We start from the raw sequence: 24,847 nt of genomic DNA on the forward strand, positions 1-24,847 counted from the left end.
TGAAATTTAAAAACATGGAATAATTGTGAGTCTTGTGAATTAGAACAACTAAACAATGCCCTAAAGCTATATTGAGGATACAAAAATAGCCCCAAGCATTATGCATGTCAGTGGTTTTGTTAGAGGTCTGGTAAGCTGAATCGAAACAAACATTTGTATTTTATTTTTTGAGGAAAAAATAGTTTACAGACTGGCTTTCCAAGGAGTTAAATGTCTTTTTACATTTGTTTGTACTTGGTCTTCAATGATCATCTTGTTGCTTGTTGCTGACGTCAGAGCCGCGCGGTTAATTGGGCAGGTGAGGGTGCTGTCCGGGGTGCTGAATCCTGAGCCCAAGCAGCCACAGCAGCTGCGGGTGCGTGTTTTGTGTGTCCTGGTGAGTTTGAAAGCTCCTGGCGACACGTGGATTGAGTTATTTTTTAAGGAAGGCTCGCTGTCATGGATCTGCTTCCAGCCCAGGAGGCTGCAAAAATCTACCACACCAACTATGTGAGAAACTCTCGAGCCATCGGCGTCATGTGGGCCGTGTTCACCATCTGCTTCGTCATCATCACCGTCGTGGTCTTCATCCAGCCCTACTGGATCGGGGACAGCGTCGACACTCCGCAGGCCGGCTACTTCGGCCTCTTCCACTACTGCATCGGAAACGCGCTCACCTCGGAGCTCATCTGCAAGGGCAGCATGCTGGACTTCGCCTCGATCCCGTCACCGGCCTTCCGGACCGCCATGTTCTTCGTGGGCACCGCCATGCTGCTGATCGTGGGCACGATGGTCTGCTTCAGCCTGTTTTTGTTCTGCAACGCCGGGAACGTCTACAAGATCTGCGCGTGGATGCAGCTGGCCTCGGGTGAGGGAGAGGGCGGTCTCCGTGTTGCTGATGCTCTTCGCGTTGCGCTTTTAAGCCCTCGTCATTTGTTTGACCGTCGGGTTTACCATCAGATAATAGATGTATGATCGCTTTATTTAAGTTCACAACAATATGAGAAGTAGTTAGAGCTTCGACTTCAGTGTAATTAGGTAACATTAGGTAACAGGACTTTACGAATCTAACGTTTTTACATGTACTAAAGTGTGTAGTGTTTTTAAATTTAGGCATAAATAACAGGTAAAGTAAGAGATACATCTTTCCACCACCACCTGAATACTATCTGGGAATAAACTAGGAGTAATCAATAAAATATCATGAGATTATTGATTATTGATCTAGTCGTTATGTTAAAAATACCATAAGAGTACAGCTATTATGCCATTATGTCCTCTAACAAATTTGCTGAATTGATGGTTATAAAAATATGTTTTAATATCTCTGCACTGGCCTGGTGACGCCTTGGGATCCCCCAGTCAGAGAGGTTTGGGGTCCACTGCTGGAGCTGTTGCCCCTGCGACCCGCCCCCCGGATAAGCGGTTGAAGATGGATGGTTTTAAAAACAAAAGAGTCTATTGCTTTTCCTGTTCAGAGTTAAGATCTTAAAAAGGTCAAAGGTCAAACAGTACTGCAGAAACTTTTTGTGGACCAACAATTCTCAAGCTTACTCTACTATTTCATTTTTTCTCTACTTTCGTTTAGATTCTGGTTTAGTGGTTTAGTTGCTTTAGATTCTACTTAGAATTTAAAAAACTGCATTTTTTGGATTTTAGTACAGATTCAGCAGAAATTCTTCAAATCTTTACCAAATGTCAAAACTCTGAAACAAAGCAGTTGGATGAGTCTTCAGAACGGTTCCTTTAAACAGTTTGAGAGTGTGACAAACACATCTTCTCACCTCTCTGGTTTCATTCGGGGTGTGTGTTTGCACTGGATGTGTTGTTCTTTACCAAGGAAGCCAATAAGGGATCCATTTTCAGCCCAGACTCTGACACCTCTGATAGTGGATTGATTACATGTAACGAGATCAGGTGTCGCTCTCTTGTTAACCGACCAAAACTTCCACCTGAAACAAACCAGGGCAATGTAAAGTATCAGAGACATTATCACTGTACCTAAAGGATCAAACGTCCTCTGATCTTTTGTAAACTAATGAATCATGTTTACTCTTTGGACGTCTAACAGGTACTCAAATGAACCCACCTAGAGAACTAATGAGGGGAAATGTTTCTAATTTACACAACTATCAACTCTCCGACTTCTGAATAGGTATTAAAGTAAAAATAGCTAGCAACTGCAGATATCTTTTATGCAAAGTTGTAGAAAAAATCTACTTAGTTACACCACCACAGTATTGTATTGACAATATTTCAAATCACATATCTACAAAATTTCAATTTTGTAGTTGTACAAGAGCTGTGGGTGGCAGCAACCCAGAATACTCTTTATCCGATGAAGAGCATTTAACATTTAATAACTTTCAGGGCAGTGCATCATGCAAGCAGCCCCTCTGAGCATCCTTTACAGCTGCAACGTTAATAAATAACTGTAGGCCCTTTATGAGGTTACGTCATGCATCATCCCGCACCAGGACCTCCCCTATAATTATTGGGTACAGTAACAGCACACATGGGTATCTATTCCAAGGGTCCACTTTTTAAGTGTTTGTCTTCCCCCGCAGCGGCGTTGATGGGGATGGGCTGTATGATCTACCCGGACGGCTGGGACGCTCCAGAGGTGAAGAGGATGTGTGGCCAGAAGACGGATAAGTACAGCCTGGGGAACTGCACGGTGCGCTGGGCCTACATTCTGGCCATCATCAGCATCCTGGACGCCCTCCTCCTGGCGCTTCTGTCCTTCACCCTCGGCAACCGTCAGGACAAACTGCTTCCGGATGAGTTCCAGGTGGAGGGCGGAGCAGGTAAGGAAAACGAATGAAGGTGGTGTATCCTGACCAGTGAAGGTTATACAGATACTATTAATACATTTGAATATATTCTCCATTTTAATCGGTTTAATTAAAAGTGTATGAATACAACGAAAACCGCGAAACATGAATGTTAAAATTTTCTAAAAGATTGCAACATAATTTGGGCAGCACGGTGGTGGGGTGCTTACCACTGTCGCCTCACAGCAAGAAGGTCCTGGGTTCAACTCCACCCAGTGGCCTTTCTGTGTGGAGTCAGCACGTTCTCCCTGTGTCTGTGTGGGTTCCCACTGGTTATTCCAGCTTCCTCCCACAGTCCAAAGACATGTGCTTGGGGAGTAGGTTGATTGGGAACTCTAAATTGCCCGTAGGTGTATGGATGTGAGTGTGAATGGTTGTTTGTCTCTGTGTTGCCCTGTGATTGGCTGGCGACCCGTCTCTTGCCCAAAGTTTCCTGGGACAGACTCCAGCCCCCTGAGGGCAGGATAAGCGGTTTGAAGATGGATGGATGCAACCTAATTTTTCACATTTACAACATAATAGAATTAAATTACACCATTATCATACATATTGGTACACTCAAATCTCACAACTTTGGAAATATTAGCAAATTGTTGTGGTAAGTAAAGGTGTAACCCCAAACAAGGAAACAAGTCCACCCTCAGTCTTAAATCCATTTAAGATATCCAAAGCGTTTTCCCTCTTCTACAGAAAACCCCTGATGGAACATGGACTTCAGGAGCAATGAAGACACGAAGAAAAACCGCCCTGAAGTGTCATGTTTCAGGTCAAACTGCTCACCTGAGCAGTTTGTGCCCTTTGGTCAATTGAAATGTTGCAATTCATTATTGATTCAAAGCCCTAGCAATAACAGCAGTTTTAATTTTGTACTTCATCTCAAACACTCAATAAACCCACAGAAACAAGCTTGACACAGGCGCTTTGTACTGTATGAACATCTGTTTTTATTGTATGGTGTGTTTCTGTAAACCTTCAGCTTACACAAAGTCCATGTTGTTGAATTGGACACTAATGAATACATTTTGTTTTTACCTAGGTTTGATAGATTCATAGGTTACTTTGATTGGATCAATTTCAGAACATCGTATCTCACCCTTTGTTGCTAAGAACAGATTATTGAACAGTTGGCCATACATACAAATGAGCTTGAACACATCTTGAATACACTTTATTAAAACACAGCTACCCAGCTAAATTACTTTAGCTAAGATATAAGATTTATTAAAAACTGTACATAACTATAATATACAGAAAGGCAAACTCTTTGGTACAGATATGTACAGTTTATTATCTTTTTTTTTCTTCCTTTTAACAAGGCTTCTTAACAAGTTTTGTTTAAACCTTCAAAACAATGTATTCCTGATTTGTATTAATTTCAATGAGAATACCAGCCTCCCACGGAGAGTTATGTTCCTAATTTATTATAATTAACTAACCACACTAAGTACGAGATGACAACAGATCTGTTCAGACTAAATAATATGACCTAAATTATGAGACAGTGGCTGTCTCTAAGAAATGCTGTGACAGTCAGTGTACATGTCAGCCCAGTGTGCAACTCCTTATGCCTAGTTTACAAATACAAAGTGTTCACCTTACATGTTTAATATAAGATCAAATCATTTTTTTAAAAACAACACAGCACGAATGAAAATGCTCAAGTATTAATAGCAGATGCTTTTAAAAAAGGGGACAGAATGACCAAGGAAGGCTACATATCCTTAATTTGTTTAGTGCAGGAGTGTAACAAACAAGGATGAGTCACTAGCAGTACAACAGGTTTGCTTAGTCGGGTGGGGAACGGAGCACAGCAGAATGGAACCAACATGACCAAAAAGTAATATAAAGCACTGGATTCCTGACGTCATCCCACCGAGAGAAGAACCAATGAAAACAAAGCAAACATACACAGAAGCATTAGTTCAATAACAAAAACAGAAAATAACCAAATCAATGAAACTAAAAAAGAAGTAGAAATAAATATTCATTTGATATGCCCAAACTGGAAAGTGATCTGTTGCAGTCTCTGGAGAGAAAAGGAGGGGGGAGGGAGAGAAGGAGAGTGCAATGGCTGGAGGTCTCCACTAGAGGTTGAGCCAGGGGTGCAGCAAGCACTCTGCGGCGGTAGCTCTCTTCTCTGGGATCAGTGCCAGCATGGGAAGCAGGAAGTCAGTGAAGCACTCTGCTTCTTCTCGGGGCCACTCGTACTTGTCCACCAGCACCTCCAGCAGGCCCCAGGGCTTCAGCTTGGTGATGTGTTTCAAATCCCCTGCAGGCAGAGGGCACAGCATCAGAGAAATGTGCAGAAATACTGCACAACCACTCACTGCTAACAAGGCGTCCGGGAAAAACATTCAAACCGCTAGACCTGACAGCCATTCAACAGTTCTACTTCAGATACCGTCAATACATGGAGAGTAATATCTAAAGTGGCAAATGCTCTAACAATACATGTTTTCAGAGAAGACCTTATAAGCGCGGCGTGACTCTTCTAGCCTCGACACGGATGCTTCTTTGGAATATTTGCCGGTCATTATGATATCGTATGGCACACTCACGGGCAGCTCAATTAGCAGCGCTATATGGTCTACCCGGCAGACAGTGGCAAGAAGAAAAGGGACAAGCCACACAACGGATGCATCAGACAGTGTCGTGGTCACAGGCCCACTGCGGGTGGGTGGAGGCCCGAGGAGGAGAGCGTTCAGCAGACAGCACGCGTAGAAGAGATCAGATCAAAAAAAGGGCCACCGGACATTAAAAGAGCTAAAACGTCTTAAAATTCTCGCAGATCCATGTGTTCAATAATCTTAAGCTTCAGTTTTGTCATTCAGGGGAGCCTGCAATCTGTAATCATATTTTGAAGATTAATGTCATTAAATCTCAAAGCAAACACCTTCAGTGCCTCCTAATAACGTTATAGCAGCATTTTTATCACGTTTGTACACCTGTTGGCGCTTAATCAACACGTCAGGAAAATAAAGAAATTGGAAATAAATCATTGCACATAATCATGAGATGAAGCGTACAAAATCCTCTGTGCCACAGCGAAACTAGTACTCACACAAGCATCATCTAACCTGCAGAGGTGCCATGTGGAGCACAAATCTCCTCAAACTATCTCCTGCCAGGGACCTTTCTGGAGTAAGGAACTACTGCATATAAGATACACTTCTCGTCAATTTGTAATAAAAACACCGCAAGGTTGCATTTAAAACGACCGATGGTAATTTAAAAAAAAGAAACAAAAAAAGTTTAAATCGGGAGGCAAGTTCCCCCACGACAGTCATTAACAGTATTGAGTATTCAGCCATGTCCTCTAGGTGCACCTGAGGACAGCACCTCTGCAAAAAGACCACTTCTGAGCGGTGAACGAATCTCTGATGGCAGTGTTGAAAGTATCAAATCAATTGGTGGGTATTCATTACTTTGCCCACTGGGCTGTATACACCAACCACTTCATGTGCTGACAGGAACCTTCCACCCTCCACCTCCCCTCCACCTGTCCCAGAGCGAGCCACAGGCACGGAGATTGCATACCTCTCTTGGTGAAGTATTCCTGCGAGTATTTCCCACTCAGGGCATAGTGACGAGGGATCTTACCGAGCAACTCAATCATGAGAGCAAGATGGTCTGGAAATGAGGAGAGAAAAAGTCAAAGAGCTGCAGTTTGGACACGAGATGGCAAACAGCCGAGTAGAACAGCGCATTTGGAACAATGGATGATGACTATTAAGCATATGTATGGCAACCTCATTACTTTTCACATTAAATTCTTTCAAAATTTGAATGGATGAGGCCATTCACGTTCATAAAAGGAAAGAAAAATGCATGAAGATTGAATCTGACTCATTATAAGACTTAAAGCACAGCCATCAAAGCCATACACACTAAAACTTGTACTGCAGACTGATATTAGATGAGTCACACAACAGAATGAGCTGTGAAGAAGCCGATTCACAGCCGCTGGGCTTGTTACAAGGAACTAAAGGTTGAATCAAAGCACATACCTGACGTGCTGTAACAGAATCAAGTCAGTACAGAAACCTCTAACTAAGCAGCAAGCCAACATCAACATAAAGCATAAGGATAAGAACAATGGAACTTGGATGAGCGCGGAAAGAAGAGATGGCCGCTTGTCCGGTAAAGCCGAAGTGGTTTAAGGTGTTAGAGGAAATAAACACAGATATGTTGAGTATCGACATTTCTATCACCATTTGAAAATCACTAAAAGTCCTTCAGGTTTACATTGTGGAGAATTAAGCAACCTGCAATGCAAATTATTTTGCTAACGGGGCATTAACTTGAAGAGCAGGTCTATATGACTTACAAGTGAAGCATACGTTCCAAAAAAAAAACAAAAACACAGAATTATCTACAAGTCTGGACTGGAGAAAGAGAGGAGTAAGTCCCAGCGATACCTTCATCCCTGGAATAGTCCTCCCCAGAATGTGGCTCAAACAAGTAGTCCCCTGTGGCGAGCTCAAAGGCCTGAGGAGACAGCACAGATGTCATGGAGTCAGAAAAAGACACTGTGTAAAGATTTACCCGCTAGCACCACCTGCTGCCCACTGATAACGCTTTGAGTCAAAATGGGTGATTCAGTTCTTTGGTTGGCACTGCCCATCAGTTTAACCTCTCACCATGCAGGCTGTGCTCCACACGTCGGCCGGTGTGCTGTAGCCCGCACCGATGAGCACCTCCAAGGACCGGTACTGCCGTGTCTGGATGTCCTCAGTAAAGTGCTTGTTCTGGGACGGGGAGAGAAAAAAAATCCTTCAAAATGACAGAGCCTAGGACCACTGTACCCAACTATGTCTACAATACAACTTCAAAACGTAGATAAAAACAACCAATTAAAGAATGTGATGGATTATTTAAGGGTTTCTATTTTGGTAGCGGCATGTGTGCAGTAATCCCTAATCAGGAAATCCCCCAGGTCATTAAGACGCAACTCACCACCCAGCAAGCATTTCCCAAGTCCGCAATCTTGACCTTGATCTTGTCTGAATTGAGTGGCTCAAGGGGGTTAACTAACAGGGATCCTGCTGTCAGCTTGCCTGTAACAGCAGAAAGAGATAAAAAGGGTTACAAAGGGTAATATAATTAATTTTTCACATGGATGCGCCTTTGATTCATTTCTGATTTTCATCAGGCGCAAAAAAAAAAAAAAAAAACTAATTTACAGCATCTAGAATTATTGATGTTGTCTGACTGACCGTTCATGCTTTCGCGCCCGTCCTCTGCTCCCCCCTGCAAAGTGCCTTGATCCAGCTCTCCCTCCTCCAGCCCATCAGGGAGGTGCCTCTCAGTTACTTCACTGCTGTGCGCTCCCCGGCCTCCCGCCTCAGGAGCAAACTCCTTGAGATCTGGAGAGTCTGCACCGTTGCAGACGAGGTGAACCGGGGACCCGTCGCGATGCTCCTCCTCTGTGGGCTCCGCGTTGCCATTGTTTTGGTCTTCGTCCCTCGAAGGGGACTGCGTCTGGTCCGCCTCCACGTGGCCATTACAGTTAAACTCCAACAGGCCCTCAGGTTCCGCCCTTGTGAGATCGGCATCCACGCTGCTCTCTGAAGGGACCAATCGAGACCACTCAAGACAACGGCTCTTTGCCAACAACACCGTACCGAGGGTTTTATCGTGACTTCTTACCCTTTGTTTCCTCATTGGCCAGCTCCAGGACAGACACCTGTCTGAGAGGAGCGCACGCTCGTCCCTTTGGAGACTGTGGGTCCTCATCTTCGTCTTCTTCATCCTCTCGTGTCTCTGTGGTCTTTTCCATCTCCTCGAGGTCCAGAATGCACTTTTCCAGCAGTTCCGCCTGACGCTTCTGCTTCTTTTTTAATTTTTTTTTCTTGTTTTTGGACATTTTGACCATCTGTCAGAGGTGAACGGAAGAAACATGAAGCCTCTCGTGGACTGTTGCATAACCATTGTACAGCTTTAGATGTTTATTGAACAAATACAATTTGGGAGGCTTAAATTATACGAAAAAAGTAAATAATAAAAAGGGCCGTACCTGTTTTGGAGCAGGTGCTGTGCTTACTGAAACGAGAATGTCAGATGAGTACAAACTGTGACCACACTGAGCTCGTGAATGTACTTGTGAACAAGCGTCTCATACTTGCTGAACCAGAGGGAGGCGGTGCCCCAGCCCTCTGCCACTCCGTGGCTTCAGCTGCGAGCTTCCGGACATAAGGCTCATCGACACTCATCAGGATATTCTCTGGCTTGATGTCTGTGTGGATGATCTGACACTTTGTGTGCAGGTAATCCAGACCTTGGAGTACCTGAAAAAATAGCCAAATGAGGAATTATTGTAAAAGATGAAAAAATGTTTCAATATTAATTTCTTGTTCAAAGTTAAAACAGAACAATCTCAGTAAACTAATTGAGATCCGACTCGAAAAAGACAAACACCAAAAGTATAAATAGGAGCATTACATAGTGGCAAAGTCCACATCAATATTGTTGATTTAGTTATAGTAAAAACTCCTTGGCTGAAAAACAAACCCCACCATAAAATACTTGTTACCGGTCACATCCTGGAGGCTCACTGCTGCACCTTTATTATAGAGAAGGTCAGCATTCATAAAGTGTAAAACTGTGTGTCTAACGTTACCTGTCTTATGATGCTTTTCACACAGGGCAGGGGCAGGCCTTGATAATTAGACTTTATTATCCACTTCAACAAGTGATGCCCCAACACCTCAAACACCATGCAGACGTCTGAAGATCACAGGAGTTAAGATAAAAACCATTACAGGAAAAGGTTGACTAAACATGCTAAGGCCATGTCGTCCTTCACCTATATTATGAACAGTGGCATTTTAAACAAACAAAGACTTGTGCAAACATCAGGGAGTGTTTCCAGGACGAGTCATATTACAGCTTAAGGGCTCCCTGTGGCATTAATGGGATCTTACTGAGCCCACATGTTGTGAGAGGTGGAGCTGTCTCTGAGACACGCAAGGTTCTTTCTGGTGAAAGTCTCACCTGTTCACTTTGTTACATGTGTGCAGCTTTCAAAACTAAATTTGACAGCAAGGGAAATAATGACCCCATTATTTTCAGTGTGTTTTTTTCACAGAATCAACAGGCCATATTAAACAGATAAACAGCTGGTTTGAAAGGATACGGGTTCCATTGATACCAGAGATCTTGAAGTCATCTACCATTTGGACCACCATCTCCCGGTTGGGATCATTGGGGTCTGAGTTTCTCACCTGAGAGCAATTAAACAGAACAACGCAATCCAAACAATCAGGATTCCCAATTACTAATGTTATTATATCTCTTCTGTACTCATGTAATACTGCAAAATAACAAGCAAAATGTTGTTACACAGCATTTTCTGGGATGTTAATGCAAGTCTGGAACTTTATTCACCACAAGAAAGACCCTTCTATCCCCGTATCATGTGTTTTATCGTGAACTGTGATCACTGTGTCTGCATTGAACCCGCCGCGTGCGAACAACTCCCCAACTCACGGATCTGAGGAGTTTGATCTCATCCACTGCAGTCTCCGTGTAATGCTCTGCACTCTTCACCACCTTCATGGCAACAAACCTCTTCACCCTGTAACCACACGGCAAGTGACATTCACTAACAGGAAGCTGCATTTCAATCTGTACCACTTCAGGCCTCATAAACAACACTGCAGTGAGAATATGCAGTAAAAGTTTTTCTCGTACTGGATGTCCCAGGAGAGCCACACGGTGGAGAAGTGTCCCCAGCCCAGTTTCCGGATCACATGGTATTTTCCACCGTAAAGGTCTCCTACTTTCACATGGTGATAACCACCTAGAAGAGGTGAAAATGCACGTTGAATACAGGTCAGACAGTCAACAAACCACTAAAGGGCGTCAACTGGGCATCTAAGAAAAAGTAAAAGCAATAAACTGGCATGACTTAAGTTTTTTAATGTGAACAATGCGAGGCAAAAATGAGACGGGACTTACCTTTGCAGTAGTCGTTGGGGTCCTCCTGCTCCTCATCGTCAGAGCCGAGGATCTCCTCGGGTTCCTCGGGCTCCTGAGGCGAGGCTTCTTGCTGGGGATGATGTCGAGCTCTGGAATTGACTGGCTGCCTGATGAGCAAACACACGCACACGAACCATGGTAGACTTCATTAGTAACAGTGCATTACATCTAATTTCCAGCCTGGGAACAGAAGCATTTTAAAGCTGCGGCAGTTGACTTTTTCCAATTATTCAAAGCCCTGGAAGTCAAGCTTACCAAACAAGTTCACACAATGCTGATTAAGCCTATCGCTGACAGGGTTGGTGTGCGTGCTTTGCTCTTTATGAGCTGGGATGATGTTTTTTTTTATTTTTATTAAACAGCCAGAGGGGAGAAAGGGGCATACGTCATAAGCAGCGTCGACTGTGTTTGTGTAATATCTCTCACTGCCATCACAGACCTGTAGACCCTTCCGGTATCTTTCCTTCCACAGATATCGAAAGGGGGAGGAAAAGGAGGCGATGAAAGAAACTTCTTTTCGCAGGCTATATTTTGTTATGCAGAGCTATGCGGCTGTCAACACTTGTATGAATGAGAAGGGCTTTACTAATCTTAACAGAGTTCTATTTTTAAAATTGCGTGTGAATGGTGCAAATGTAGTGTTTAGGAAAGTGACTTTAGCACGCAACTAATAATCGGTTCATACTATAACAAATGAGGTGCCGTTGGACTAAAAAAAAAAAGATATTCATCAAGGAACAGATTAGGTACAAACTGCAATTACAAAGCTAAATTATTATGTCATCATGTTGGGTTGTCAAATGGAAGGGACAAAGAACATCTGTATAATATCATGAATGAATGAGTTTATTGCTAACGTGTAAGTAAAAAAGGATCAAGCCTTGGCCTCTCTCTTCAAATACCTATATATTCAGTCATTTTATATAGTCATAAAATCAGAATAAGTGTTCTCCATACCAATATAACAATTGGCCGTCTACCCTGCCCGAAAAAGTCTGGAATAAAAAAAATATAACCGTTCACTCAACTACTACCTGAAGTTGACCCTTTATTCATTTGTAACTTCCTATAATCTGTGTTTCGCAATAGATCAGTTCCTGATAATGACTTAAAAGCCAAACAGCCGAATGTTACTCCCTCGACAAAGCAGATTAAGGCTGCTCATCACCACGGGAGAAAAGAGATCACATTAAAATAAATTCCTAAAGTTGTCTGTACACTATTGCCTATGTAGTGTCTCACAAATGAGCTACTGCTTTTAACATCATCTGCAAGCTACTCATGCATTCCATTTATGCAAAATAACAGGCAATTAAATATAATTAAATAATTAATGCATGCAACGTTTTTCTCCATTTGAAATGCATTTGCTGCACTTCAATTATTGCATAATTGATCAAATTTGTAAAAATTAATCTCAATTCTCACACTCATTCACAGCTCTTTACTGACGATCAAATCATGAATTCATGCATATTGCAAAAGAATATTGTTACTTAACTGAAGCCAGAAAAAAACAAATTAGTAAATTGATCATGCGAATGAAATAATATTGGGTTGGTGCTCTTATTTTTCACTGGTGGGAAAGTTTGGGTGAGAAGTCAACTATGCGAGCATTATTCAAGTTGCTTTGATGTACATTTAAGAGGCTATAATGAATAATATTTGACAACCAATTCAAAACTACAGGTTCTACAGTACACCATGTCTTTGAAAGAAGGTTAATGCTCCCTATAGACATGGTGCTCCGCATGAAAACTGATATGAAAACAAATAAATGTAGCTTTATAGTAGCATAAGATTCTTCAGACTGATGCCTGTTTCAGTGGCAAAGAGGACACTGCTGGGAGTTTAGTATGTGCAATCGTGCCGTCATGCTTCGGTGGGCTCATGCGGGCTTCTTCATTCTGGCTTTAAATATAGCACAGGCTGTTATGCAACACTAGAAGGCTGCCACCGATGGCGTGATTAGTAAATTGTTATGTGCATCAAAACAATAAGTAGAGATCCACGCAGCCTGGTACAGGAGTGGTATTTTTGAGCCACGAATGGCATTATGCGAACACAATAAATCATAAGCTATTTTTTCATAGCAGGAAATGGCATTTGGCTAGTTTGTTTCAACCTAAACACGCGCGCGCACACGCACACACACACACCTCATTAAAGCAACGGTCCAAATGAAGGATGCCCATGCACTCACTCGGAACCCATTATAAACATGGAAAGCTAGTTTAACAAACCCAGCTCAACCTCATGATCATTTATGTCAATTAGCCTCGCAGTTTATTTTTTTGTCTTGGATTACACGGACCACAATAAAGCTCGCGAGCCTGAAGTCAAGGACCTAGTTTCAGTTCCACATTCAAAGGTCTGGACCACGTACAGAGAGCGCGATCAAAATGCCATCTTTGACTGGACTGATAAAACGCATGCTTGGTATTTTGTATTTGCATATCAAATAAAGAGTTTAAAATGGGCTTTGCGGAACTTACTTTTTGCTGGTCTTCTTGGCTTTCCCCCTCTTCTTCCTCGCCTGCAGTGCCAGAACTGTCGAAAGAAACCAGTGACCAAATTATCCATTGTCTGGTGGCCGTGTGTTGTCTAACGTCACTTGACACTCGAAGACAATAAACAGATTATAACTGTACGAGGCAAAAGGACGCAACAAAGTCATCTCGCCCCTACGGCTCATAAACGCGGTCATTTTGCACCGCAATATGTCACATGTGCCCCAAACAATATCGAGCTGAATCCTATTTCGGGTGCATCCGTCGATCTGCCGATGCACCGGTTCATTAGTGGACGCGGTGTTACTTGGCGTTAGCTAACGCGCATCCCCAGGCTACCGAGGTAACCGTCCATCTAGAAGAGCAACGCTTTTACCCTGGTGGTTCACCTGCTCGGCGTGTAGCAGATACAGCTGATTCACTTGTGGTGCTTTTTTAAGGATAACGTGTGTGCGTGTAAAAAACGGACCGAGCTACAAAGCTAACCGCAGCTACATAATCCTGACATGTCCCGGTGAGGCTACAGCTAGCTAGCGTCTAGAGAGCTAACGTTAACGTAGCTCGCACCAGCCCACCAGTGCGTGACAGACCCGTTCAATTAGCTCGGTGACACTTGGATGAACGTTACAGGAACATCAACGCGCACACACGCAGGGGAGGCTAACAGGACTCATTCAGTGCACGGCGGGTTGCTCTGAAGATTTACCTTTTCTCTCCATGTTCGTTGGATTCGTAGCTTAGCCTGTTAGCTACACCACCAATGAGCGAATGATCCGCGCATGCGCACTGGTCCCCTTGCTAAAGGGGGCGCTTCCCAAGCGACGTCTCACCTGAGCACCAACCCTTTTTTTATTTAAAAAAATGTAAATGAAGTACTAAAGCTGCAGGGCTATACGGACGTAGTTATGGCCAGTATTACATATCATAGTTATGGATATGATACATCAAATGTGTACATGTAACAAGCTGCCAGGTGGTTGTGAAAAAGTTTTGACGGCGGTGGGGTCTATGGTTGCCCCAGTATGAAAAAGTTGGTCAATAAATTGTGACCGAAAATCTAATCTGAATAGCTGATAAATTGCTGTTAAAATCGATTTTTTAATGCAGTTTTTCCCAGTATGTTGAAATGAAAACGTTGGCTTGATAGGCAACTGAAAATGCAGAAATGGACTTTCCTATTTGTAAAAAAAAGTAGTGCTGCACAAAGCAGTAGCCATCCTTCCTCCCACACAGTCAGTTTTTTTTCATGTTTGCAATTGAACTGCTGATCTATGAAGTTTTCTACAAGTGTTTATTGTTATAAGAATTTTGCTGATGAGGAGGATAGATAGCCCAAGTCATAATTTTACATGATTGAGAGAAAGAAAATATCCAATAAATGCATCTGGTAACCGATGATCAAATTTCAAAATGCCAAATACATATGTCATGTTCCTCTTGGTCAAACCGTTCATATGTATTCAATCAACTATTGGTACTGCTGACAAAAATGATTTAGAAAAATAGGAAAAACATGAGTCTCTTAAAAATAAGTCTTTATTTGTTAAACAAAGGACTGAGATAAAAGATACTCTGCTGGACTGAAAATAGTTTACGGGATCTTTCGATTGCTGTTTCATAAATACCACCTTCACAAAGTATAAATACATCAGACATCCCTATTTTACACATTTAAGCAGAATTTCTACTAGCTGTTTTAGCATGACACTTAAAACTCCTGTAAATCCTAAACAAACTCTCTCAAACGCACACAACGATTTTAATTGATGTACATAAAAGTGATTGCTTCATAACAAACTCAGATAAATGAGATTTAAAAAAATAGCACAGATATTTACATAATTTTGAGTAGACCATGTACCCATGAATATTTTGCTGTGGTTAAGTAGGACTGTCCTTAAAAAGTAGAGGCTCAGATTTTCCTGTATAGCCAAAAAATGTATATAAGAGTCTCACAGAGCTTCTAAACTATCAAAATATACCTTAAAATGTGTGAAATTCCATCAGTGATCAATGAAGGTCAGTGACTACACAGAGCAAGCACATTCTCAAATGATCAAATACCCCAAAACAGCAAATCAACCTTTGTCAAATATGAAACCCCTCAGAGTTATCTCACTTTAAATATAAGAAGCATTATGACAACTAAATAATTTTACAAATTCATGTGACTCAGTGCGGGTTCTGACAGCCTGGCAGGGAGAAGGGTACACCAGCATATTCCTCATTCAATTGATGACCACGGAAGCTGGAAGTTACTCAATGGTCAAGTTAAAAACAAAGTAGGTCACTGCTATACCTCCAGCATTTCAGTGTCACAATGACAAGGCATCAAAGTCTAGGTTTTTAAAAACAGAATATAAAGAATATAAAATGATTTCAGCTATTGGCAAGAAGTGCCATTTCCCAGCAACAGTTCATCAACATTAGTGGTTCATAAATAAGAATAATAACTGTACTAATGAACATGTTTGGGATTGTTAGGTATTGTCGGAGGCTGCAGTCGTTGTGCTCTTACTCCATGTCGTCCTCAAAGACAGGTGGCTCAAAGCTACACAACGCCGCGTAGGTTAATCCTGCAATTAGAGAAAACAAATGTTTAGAACACAGATTTTATATTGTACAAAGTTTCTATTTTTTATTAGCATTAGCCTTTCTTGTGTAGAGCAATGACGTACGTTTCCACTCTTCAATCTCCAGCTCGCGGCTCTCAAAGCTCTGGTCGTACGGCTCCGCCTCCGGCTCGTCATCTGGGTCGTGGTACTGAGTGAAGTACGGGTGAGCCAGCGCCTCGGACGCCGTTATTCGCTTGTCCGTATCCAGTACCAGCATTTTCTCCAGAAGGTCCACAGCTTTAAAAACAAACACACGCATCAATACGAGAAGAGAGCTAAACTCTCAGAGTCTACAAAATATCTTGTCAAATGAGTTTTGACCAAATTCTTTTGATGGTTTTAAATCAGTACAATGTCAAAAACATTTACTGGAATGAATGGCACCACAACACAGTAACGTATGGGTCTTGGATCACCTTGTGGGTTGGCACCAATGAAGACACTAGCAAAGTTCCTCTTGGGCATGTTTGGCAAGGAACTGATGTAGTTCCTGGCCTGGAAGAATGCAGAGAGCAAATCAAAGGTCAGTTCCTACCAGCAGCAACATGTTCGCTACATTCAGTACCGCCTGTTTGGTAATGAATTGAATAAAAAAAAAAAACTTTACAATAAAATTAGAAAATAGCAAAGTACACGAAAGGAAGTTTTAAGAAATGTGCAAAAAAAATCCCACAGAATAGAGCAACTGTCAAACAGAAAGTGCAACTTGTAAATACTGTACCACACACACAGTAAGCGCAGCTCTTGCACAGTGTGGATGTGTACTTCTCAGGACACATTTCAATACTACCGAGGTGAAATGAAATGAGCACACAAATGCCTTTACCCAACAAGTTAAGAGCCACTTCTGGCAATCTCATGCAGTGAGCATGTCAGACACACCTGTTAACAGGAATAAACTAAAATCCTAAACTCCTGGTCGGGCTGCTCCTCACACCCACCTGACTAAGTGGCGCCACCATTAGTGCGGCCACCTTCATGGCCTTATCGCTTAAGACAATACAAAATGAATAAAGATTAACAGTTTTGTTTTGCAATCAATTATTACATGAAGCATGCAAACAATTTGGACCATGGTGTAAAAATTGAGGATACTAAGCCAACAGCTGCTTTGCTGTAAAAGGCAAAGAGAAGGTTAGGTCAGCGTGTCCGACCGTCCTCCCACCCTGGTCTACTGTTTGGTCTAAAGAAAGTAACTGTGGATCCGTCTCACCTCGTGGCTGGGCATCCTGTTTATTAGAGACGCCGGGGGCGTTCCTGTTAGACGCATTATCTGCTGAAGCTGGTTTATATCTATGAAGCTTGTGTCAAGGGCAGTAGAGCGACAGAGCGAACTAAGTTAAGAAGCGGCTTCTCAATTGGACACTGTGCGACTGAACTCCGGATCCACTACAATGTGTGGGAAAGACAACTTCAAGCTTCGAAGCAAAATGTGAAAATGAAAGTTGAGATTAGAAAGAGTAGACTCAACACAATACTTGGCATTCCACTCGATCAGGGAAAGAGTTCAATCCCGTGTCATGATCGTATCATGACACAAATACATAATTCACCCGATTGAAAGTGTCAGAAAGCAAACCCACGAAGCTGAAGGTTGGAAAACATGCCGTCAGTAAGGCAACAAATACACCAAGTTATTGCACAAAAGAGTGGGACGTTTAAAGCAGAAAACTGGTTAGAGAAAAAAAACGTGGATGTCTTTTTGAACTCACAGAGTCTGAAGATATTTTCATCAAGTGCTCGGGCCCTGGTGTCCCGACGAGCATCATGATTAGCTTCAACTGATCAATTTCTACCGGCACACAGTAAAGGAAGACACTCCAGATACTGGACGGGAGAGCACTTGTAATCTGATGCGTTACAGATTTTGAAACGCATGCCACAAAAAATAAATAAAAATAATTTAAAAAAAAAAAAAACATCTTTGGATTTACAGTTACCATGCTTACTTTATACACGACACATGCAATGAGGCAAAACAAAAATCTGTAGGCAAGTTTGAACAGATCGAGAAAGTACTTGAAATGTACCTTGCAGGGCTTAGAAAAAAGCAGTGGACAGCCACGTTGTAAACTCAACTTAGAGATACACTAAATCTGGAGCACAGATCGATAGGTCCGTGAAAAGACCGTCAGGGGGGGGGCAAGCAGAGGGTGGACGAGGCATTCTGGCGGTGTGGGAGGAGTTAAAGCACGCCAGTGGAAACATTGCAGTAAAAGGGCATGTGTCAAGCCACCGGGAAGTGGGAGAACAGGTAATATCTGAGTTACATTTTTAATATCAAAAACACCTCAGGCCGGATCATGTTGCGACAGAAAAGCAGATTTTGATGAGGGGATACAAAAACAAAATGGCAGGTCAGTAGTATCTCCTACTAACATTGTAACACTACATAAACAACCATGAAAATGTGCATTTAACCTGTCTGATTTGATATGCAAATGGCGCGTCAGTCTTTCCTGCTACGGGGGGGTTTTAACAAACGGAACTTTTCAATTGAAAAAGATACGATCAGTTCCAGGAAACAGAGTTTTTCCAGTCAGAAGTTCTGCCATTATACAGCCAACTGACCAAATATCAACTGAAACAAAGAAAAGAAGGACACAAGCGTTAGGATTATGATGCATATATGCAAACGGCCCCAGGGGAAGATCTTTGCAACTCAATCTACCCGTCATGTTGTAATGCATCCAGTTCAGCATGATCTCTGGGGCGCGGTACCAGCGAGTGGCCACATAGCCGGTCATCTCATCATCCGTGTGCCGCGCCAAACCAAAGTCCAAAATCTGGGAGCAATTGAAGTGCGAAAAAGCTATTAAAATATTCACATTTGGGGACTCACGCTTGCATGCGAGCAGCTGTTCACTCACCCTCAGCTCGCAGTCTTCATTCACCGCCAGATTACTCGGTTTCAAATCCTAAAAACACAAAAGCTAAAATGTAATTTTGTGTAATTCGAACAGAAATCACAATATCTACTTTGTGCTCGAAAACACATCCCTTCCTTTAATCAAGATTAAAATTAATTATAATACGGGTAGGTGAAATCCTGCATTCTGATTGGTTGAGAGCGAGTCACGGGGCGTGCATTATTCAGCGATAATGTACTGTTGCTGTTCACATTGACCCGATCGCTCCATATCACTGCCCACTCAGTAACACGTTTTCTTTTTTGATTTTGCGTGACCGTTAGCTGACATTTTAGCTTTTAGCCCGGTGGAAAAAAAGATGGAAATCCCACAAATTATTTTTGGCTTTCGCAACGGGACAATTAAGGTGGACGTCATGAGCGATGTGAATGAATGAAATGGTGCGAGACCCAATGCTGTTTACATGCACGTACGGGGACTATTTTTCCTCTAGACTGATGAAGTGTGATACACATCGTTTGGTGGCTACAACTCTTTTGTGCTGAAAGGCAGCTATTTACTTACCATTTATAATTTCACTGGTAACCGTTGGAAGGTTGCCTAACAACGCCCTCGAACAGTTACATTGTTGGACAATAAAGTACAGCCTCTCATACCTTATTGCTTGAATAAGGAACACCGTGTAAAAGTAAAAGGTCTTGTTAATGACTTCCCTTCTGTGTTTATATTGAGCACAAGCCCAACTCTGCCAAGCAGAAGAGGTCATAAACCATGACACACTTTTGTGTTTAATCAGGGTCCGAGACACAGTGACATTTGTCAGACAAACAAACACGGCACTTACTCTGTGAATAATGTCTGCTGAGTGGATATACTGAGGGGAGGCAGAAGAGAACATGTGCATTACATTTCATTGTCAGTTAAAAAGTGTATTGAATGTCCACAACATGTAGCGTCTGAGGCACTGCCGTACAAAGCAAGAAGCATTCAGATGAGTTGGATGAGGTCATTGATACTGCTATCACACCTGGGCGTGGTATCAATCTGCTCATCCAACACTTGGCAAGAAAACAAACAGCCTTTTCTCCAAATCCTCACCTTTAACCCTCTGAGGATCTGGTATATGAGGAACTGGACATGGTCGTCGGTGAGTTTCTGACATTTCACTATGTTGTTGAGATCTGCCCCCATTAGGTGAGTCACGAGGTACCTGCCAATCCCAAAAGTTGAAATGGACATAAATATCAGAAGGCATTTCAATGTTTATTTTCATTTCCTAAAAAGCCCGATGGATAAATTAATACACTTCCTCTTTTCCTAAAGTTTGCAGACGGAAACGTAAAAATGGCTATGTGAGCGTGAACCGGTTTAATGGCTTCCTCTTTCCAGAGGCAGTGAACAGCATCGCCATGCACACTTAACACATCCTGCAGAAATGAGCTTAATGTAGCACCATCAGTGGATAATTCCAATCTAATCCCAGAGTTGTTTAAAAGGAGCCAAACAGCACTTGTGTGATGAAAGCAAAACCCAAAGTACACAAAGCCATGTGTTGCTTCATCAGTCTGCTGCTAAACAAATAACCACTTAATGAATGCGCCTCGCTTCTCAAACAGCACAGAGAGCGCAGCCTTAAAATAGCACTTGGTTACACTAAGACTTGTTCTCAGCAGCAAACAGGGACACAGTCACTTTTCAAAGTTCACCCGCCTTGGAAAAATGGGAGATAAAAATAGTGACTGATTTCCGCTCTCCTATAGAAACGGGAGCTCCGAGGAGCCTATCGTCAGCTTGAGTATTTTTAGAGCAATGGGGAATCATACTTAAAGCACCTGCATAACTGAGCTATCGCAATGCATTCAGGACATTTCCCAGGAGATGTACAGATTGAGAGATCCATATTTCTACCGGACTTTGACTGAGCGTTTATTATTCTATGTAGTGTAAGAGACGCTCGACATCACCCACTTTTACGCTGCCCAATTTTTCGCCTACGTGGTCTTTCACAAGCAAAACTGAGTTCAGGAAGAACAAAATAAAACCATAACCTTTAGGGGTAAGTGCAGAGGCACTATTTAACATTTAAGTGTAAAAAACAGACAACCTGCCTGTTTACCACTGACCATAATCACAGACCGCCTAATGGAGTATTTGTGACAAAAATAACATCAGGTGTGAATGTTGATGCATTGTATGTTCCAAACTACTCTGAAAAGCTTTTGAAGCCCTTACTTTAGACGACATTAAGGTCAAATGTGCAGCATTTTTGGTTTAGCAGTCATTGTAGTTTCCCGTGGGTTAATATCTGTGAGTACTGTGACCTAGTTCCTGGGTCTGCATTTGGGAGTTAAGCATATTCTCCCAGTATTTCAGGGTGTTTTTTTTGGGAGACACAAAATGACAAGCATGTTAGGTATTATAAATAAACCTGTCCATGCTGTTAGGCAAGGCCTCCAACATGCCCACTCACAAACTGCTCCAAAATATTTAGGCAGAGTAAAAACTTGAGGAATGAGTCTCCACACAGGGCTGAATAATGTATGAAATCATAAATGTGCTGGGAAAAGAGATACAACATATTTACTGGAGACACACCGTTACGTCGAGGGGCTGAAATCCGTCACAATTTGATCTTGAAACAAATCACTGTGTGCGTTGAGACAGAGAGGGAGACAATCCAGACATGATGGCTGGAGGCTTTAGTCACTGTCTATGAACCACTTCTCATTTTTGACAAACTACAACAATAAAGAACAATAACTACCCGTTTGTCTTTCACAAAGCCAGAAAGCAGCGCATAAAGGGAAGGAAGCTGGTGAAATAACTCAAGTAGCAGCCAGCGGGTGAATAACGAACAGAAGGTACAGTCTCAGAAATGTTCCAGTGTGTTAAGTCAGCTGGCTCGTCTCCAGGTGCTTCCCAGTCACAGCTAGAATGGTGCAACACTACAATCTGCAGTTTGTCAAACACCATTCATATAATGCACAAGTGCTACTGGCGAGAGCATGCATTACTATTTAAAAAAATATGACATGCCACTTACACATCAGTGAATTCGTTCAGACTAGTAGCAGGGGTGAAGACATCCAGGAGGCCAATCACCTGCAAAAATAGGGTAAACATTGTGAAATTAACAAAACAAAGATCAATGGGAAGAGAAAATGGCATAAGCAATTACGGCAAGTTTGTGTTTAATGACTGTGATCCAGCTGACACAATAAAAAGGGAAGAGGAACAATGACTCACATTTTCATGTTTCATGTGCTCCAGCAACCGCAGCTCTCTGTATGTTCTCTTGGCATGGATGATGGATTGAAATGGCCGAGAGAGTTTCTTCACAGCTACCTCCATACCAATCTTAATGTCAAATGCAGAACTGCAGGGTGAGAAAAAGGGGACAAACATGTAAGCTTAAATACAAGCACTGGTGACTGTCACCTTACACACACATAATCAGATAGTTTCATTATTAAATGATAAAGAAAATAATACTCGTTATGAAAAATCAACACACCATAAATTAGCTGTAAAGAAAAAGAAAATTTGACGTTTTAGGCAGATGAGGAACAACTCTTCTGCTCATAAAAAAATATTAGGTGCAGCAAGAGCTGCAGCAAATAGCAACATCAGCAGAAAATGTCATCCCTCAGCAGATTGGGAGCAGGCATGCCCACAGCCAGTCCTGCACTCATAAAGACAGGCTGTCCCTAAGCTAAACCCAACACTTCCCTCTGCTCAGCTCACCTTACCGCATATCACCCACACTGATATGTTTTTATCCTGAAAAGACATAACTAGCGTCCACACTACTGCTGTGTTTTAGGAAAGCTTAAACAGATGTTTGAAAAAGCTGCACATGCAACTTTGGTTGGAGAAGGTTTTGGAGGGGCGGAAACTGAAAACCTTTGAAACATCGACACAGGCCCCCTTCGCTCCTTGACCGGGTGAAACCTGAACAAGCATCAGGCTTGACTAACAGGTTCATTTCAAAATGGATAATTACAGGCGTTGCTGCCATGCGAGCAGCTATTGTGCCATTCAATTCTGCATATCATAATGCTCCAACTGCCTACACGCGCAGGGGGCGGTCTATTATTGGAACACTTTGCGACCAGCAAGCACAGGCTCCGTGTAAATGTTATGGTTATGTGATATGCAATTTGATAAAGCAGGTTGTCCATTATTAACAGGGTTAGTGGTTCTCTTCTTGTCAACACTGAACCCAAAAATGCTCCCAGCGGTTAAGACGGTGCCTTAAATGGAATTTCGCTTCTATTCGTGAGTCAAGTCAAATTTGGAAGATCTTTGGATGAAAGCACTGAATAAATGCAGTCCATACGTAAATTATGCTGATGTATGCGTTACATTATTTGCATGCAGCCTTTAACATAAACGTTGTGTAGTTTCTGTTTCGAACTGGATATAAATTCACAGTAAACTTGTCCACCATGTAAATACATTACAGGCCAGTTTACTGTTGGGAGAAAAAAACAAATCTGTCACTACACTGGTGAGCAAACAGTAATCTAACCAGCAACAGATTATCCTATTGCCAAGCAACAGCACAGCTGCCCGCTCCCATTTGCAAAACAAACATCTGCCCACTAAATCAAGTGTACCGCTGAACATGTTGTGTCCTAGATAGTATCAGCAGTTTAATCACCAGACTATTGCAAAGGGTCTATCCTTTGAAAGCTTACACGTCTGTCAAGAAGCCTGTTAAGGGAATCCACCTCATCAAAAGCAAGGTCATCTAAAAAATAAAAATAAAAAACACACACAAACAATTGCAACAGAAAAGATCACATGCAAATATCTTTGCAAATTAGTTCATCTTTAGTGAAAAACATTCTCTTATGGGCCTAAAAGATAGAGGTGGTTTCATAAAGGCTTAATAGATAGTCTCAAGGGATTATTTATCATTTGGGATTTGTCTAATTAAATGTATAACTCATAACAAATATTCAACTGTCTATACTAGGGCTGCAGCTAATAATTCATTTTCACTCAATAATAATAAAAATGAAAATAATAATTCACTCAGGTCAATAAAATCCCCAAAATGCAATTTTTCCTAAGAATAAAACAAAAACACAATGCATCCTTACATGAAAGCAAGTATCTTCGATTTTGTAAAACTACTTAAAATGATAAACCGATTGACTTGTCAATGTTAACCTGCACACGGATCCGGCAAACACTCGGTGTATCGTTGATGTTAGAAAGAAGCGTCCTGCATTGCAGATTGTGTGAAAACATTAGCAGTCGGAGAGGCGAAAAAGAAGTTGCACAAGAGTCAGATAACAAGTCAACAAGTTTTCCCGTTGAAGGGAACATCGTGGCTCCACCTTGCTAGTTAGCTAACAATCAGGACGAGCTAACCCAACTTTAGCATCTGCAGCGCAGGCCTCGTCTAAATGAATGGAGGTTATGTTCGACGACTACAAGGCTACACAAACGTTCACGGTCTAACACGTCAGGGGGGGCTTACCACACGGATCCGTAGGCACCAGAGCCCACCGGGGACAGGTTTCGGTAGCGCTCCGGGACTTCCCATATCGTCTTGTTGAGCTCCTCCCGGTAGAACTTGGGTCTTTCTTTCTGCGACATTCCTGCAGAACCAACTGCCGACCACCGACACGACTTTCTACTCGGAGGTTGGGGACTCCGAACCGTGCAGCTAAACTTTCCCCAAGTTACGAGAAGTGAAGCTAAACCAAACGTTTCTCGTCGTTAGATAGCTTTAACCAATCGAGAGCCAAAGGATATTTCTTTTGCGTAATGTTGCACCGAGTCACCGTCTGCTAATTGTACCTTTTTTTTTAAATCTTCACGCTATTTGTTTCCCTGTCGGCTTGGCCCGAGACAGCGAGCTCACGAGATTTCAACCCGGTTGCAACACGTCGCAAAGCCTCGCGAGACTAAACAACGGGACTACGAAGCGACCGAAACGGGAAGCGATTGCATTGAGGTGAACCAAAATAGTAATGAGATACATCGAAACAGATGTTAAAAATAATATAAAATCAATGGTTTGAAAATCAATCACATGCTAACAT

The 24,847-nt window shown here is 42.3% G+C and overlaps 3 protein-coding genes across 7 annotated transcripts; 1 reads left to right on the forward strand and 2 right to left on the reverse strand.

Annotated features, from left to right (window-relative positions):
- Positions 1-225: 225 nt before the first annotated feature.
- lhfpl5b (LHFPL tetraspan subfamily member 5b) lies at positions 226-3,724 on the forward strand. The gene is made up of 3 exons (XM_037477981.2): positions 226-847; positions 2,547-2,786; positions 3,504-3,724. The coding sequence occupies exons 1-3, from the start codon at positions 439-441 to the stop codon at positions 3,512-3,514; spliced, it is 660 nt and encodes a 219-aa protein (XP_037333878.2). The 5' UTR covers positions 226-438; the 3' UTR covers positions 3,515-3,724.
- A 26-nt stretch (positions 3,725-3,750) lies between these two features.
- On the reverse strand, positions 3,751-14,133 carry srpk1a (SRSF protein kinase 1a). Its single transcript, XM_062564304.1, has 16 exons — positions 14,010-14,133; positions 13,289-13,343; positions 10,773-10,900; positions 10,506-10,614; positions 10,302-10,389; positions 9,949-10,036; positions 9,433-9,539; positions 8,935-9,100; positions 8,830-8,855; positions 8,463-8,688; positions 8,030-8,380; positions 7,770-7,870; positions 7,454-7,561; positions 7,232-7,301; positions 6,351-6,443; positions 3,751-5,082 (listed from the first exon to the last, which is right to left on the reverse strand). Exons 1-16 carry the CDS (start codon positions 14,020-14,022, stop codon positions 4,898-4,900), a joined length of 1,914 nt encoding a protein of 637 aa, XP_062420288.1. The 5' UTR covers positions 14,023-14,133; the 3' UTR covers positions 3,751-4,897.
- Positions 14,134-14,821: 688 nt separating this feature from the next.
- On the reverse strand, positions 14,822-24,736 carry mapk14a (mitogen-activated protein kinase 14a). Of its 5 annotated transcripts, none has more exons than XM_037477978.2 (12): positions 24,280-24,733; positions 22,035-22,164; positions 21,832-21,890; positions 19,887-19,998; positions 19,633-19,662; positions 18,789-18,836; positions 18,590-18,704; positions 18,428-18,499; positions 17,132-17,211; positions 16,335-16,413; positions 15,982-16,155; positions 14,822-15,879 (listed from the first exon to the last, which is right to left on the reverse strand). In XM_037477978.2, exons 1-12 carry the CDS (start codon positions 24,396-24,398, stop codon positions 15,818-15,820), a joined length of 1,080 nt encoding a protein of 359 aa, XP_037333875.1. In that variant the 5' UTR covers positions 24,399-24,733; the 3' UTR covers positions 14,822-15,817. The 5 variants fall into 5 exon arrangements, with proteins under 5 accessions (XP_037333875.1, XP_037333874.1, XP_062420301.1 ...); XM_037477977.2 differs by lacking the exon at positions 17,132-17,211 and adding an exon at positions 17,631-17,710 and having other exon boundaries at positions 24,280-24,732; XM_062564317.1 differs by lacking the exons at positions 17,132-17,211; positions 24,280-24,733 and adding exons at positions 17,631-17,710; positions 23,897-24,018.
- Positions 24,737-24,847: the final 111 nt, after the last annotated feature.

This window comes from Pungitius pungitius, chromosome 1 (genome assembly GCF_949316345.1).
Source record: "Pungitius pungitius chromosome 1, fPunPun2.1, whole genome shotgun sequence".
Lineage (NCBI taxonomy): Eukaryota > Metazoa > Chordata > Actinopteri > Perciformes > Gasterosteidae > Pungitius > Pungitius pungitius.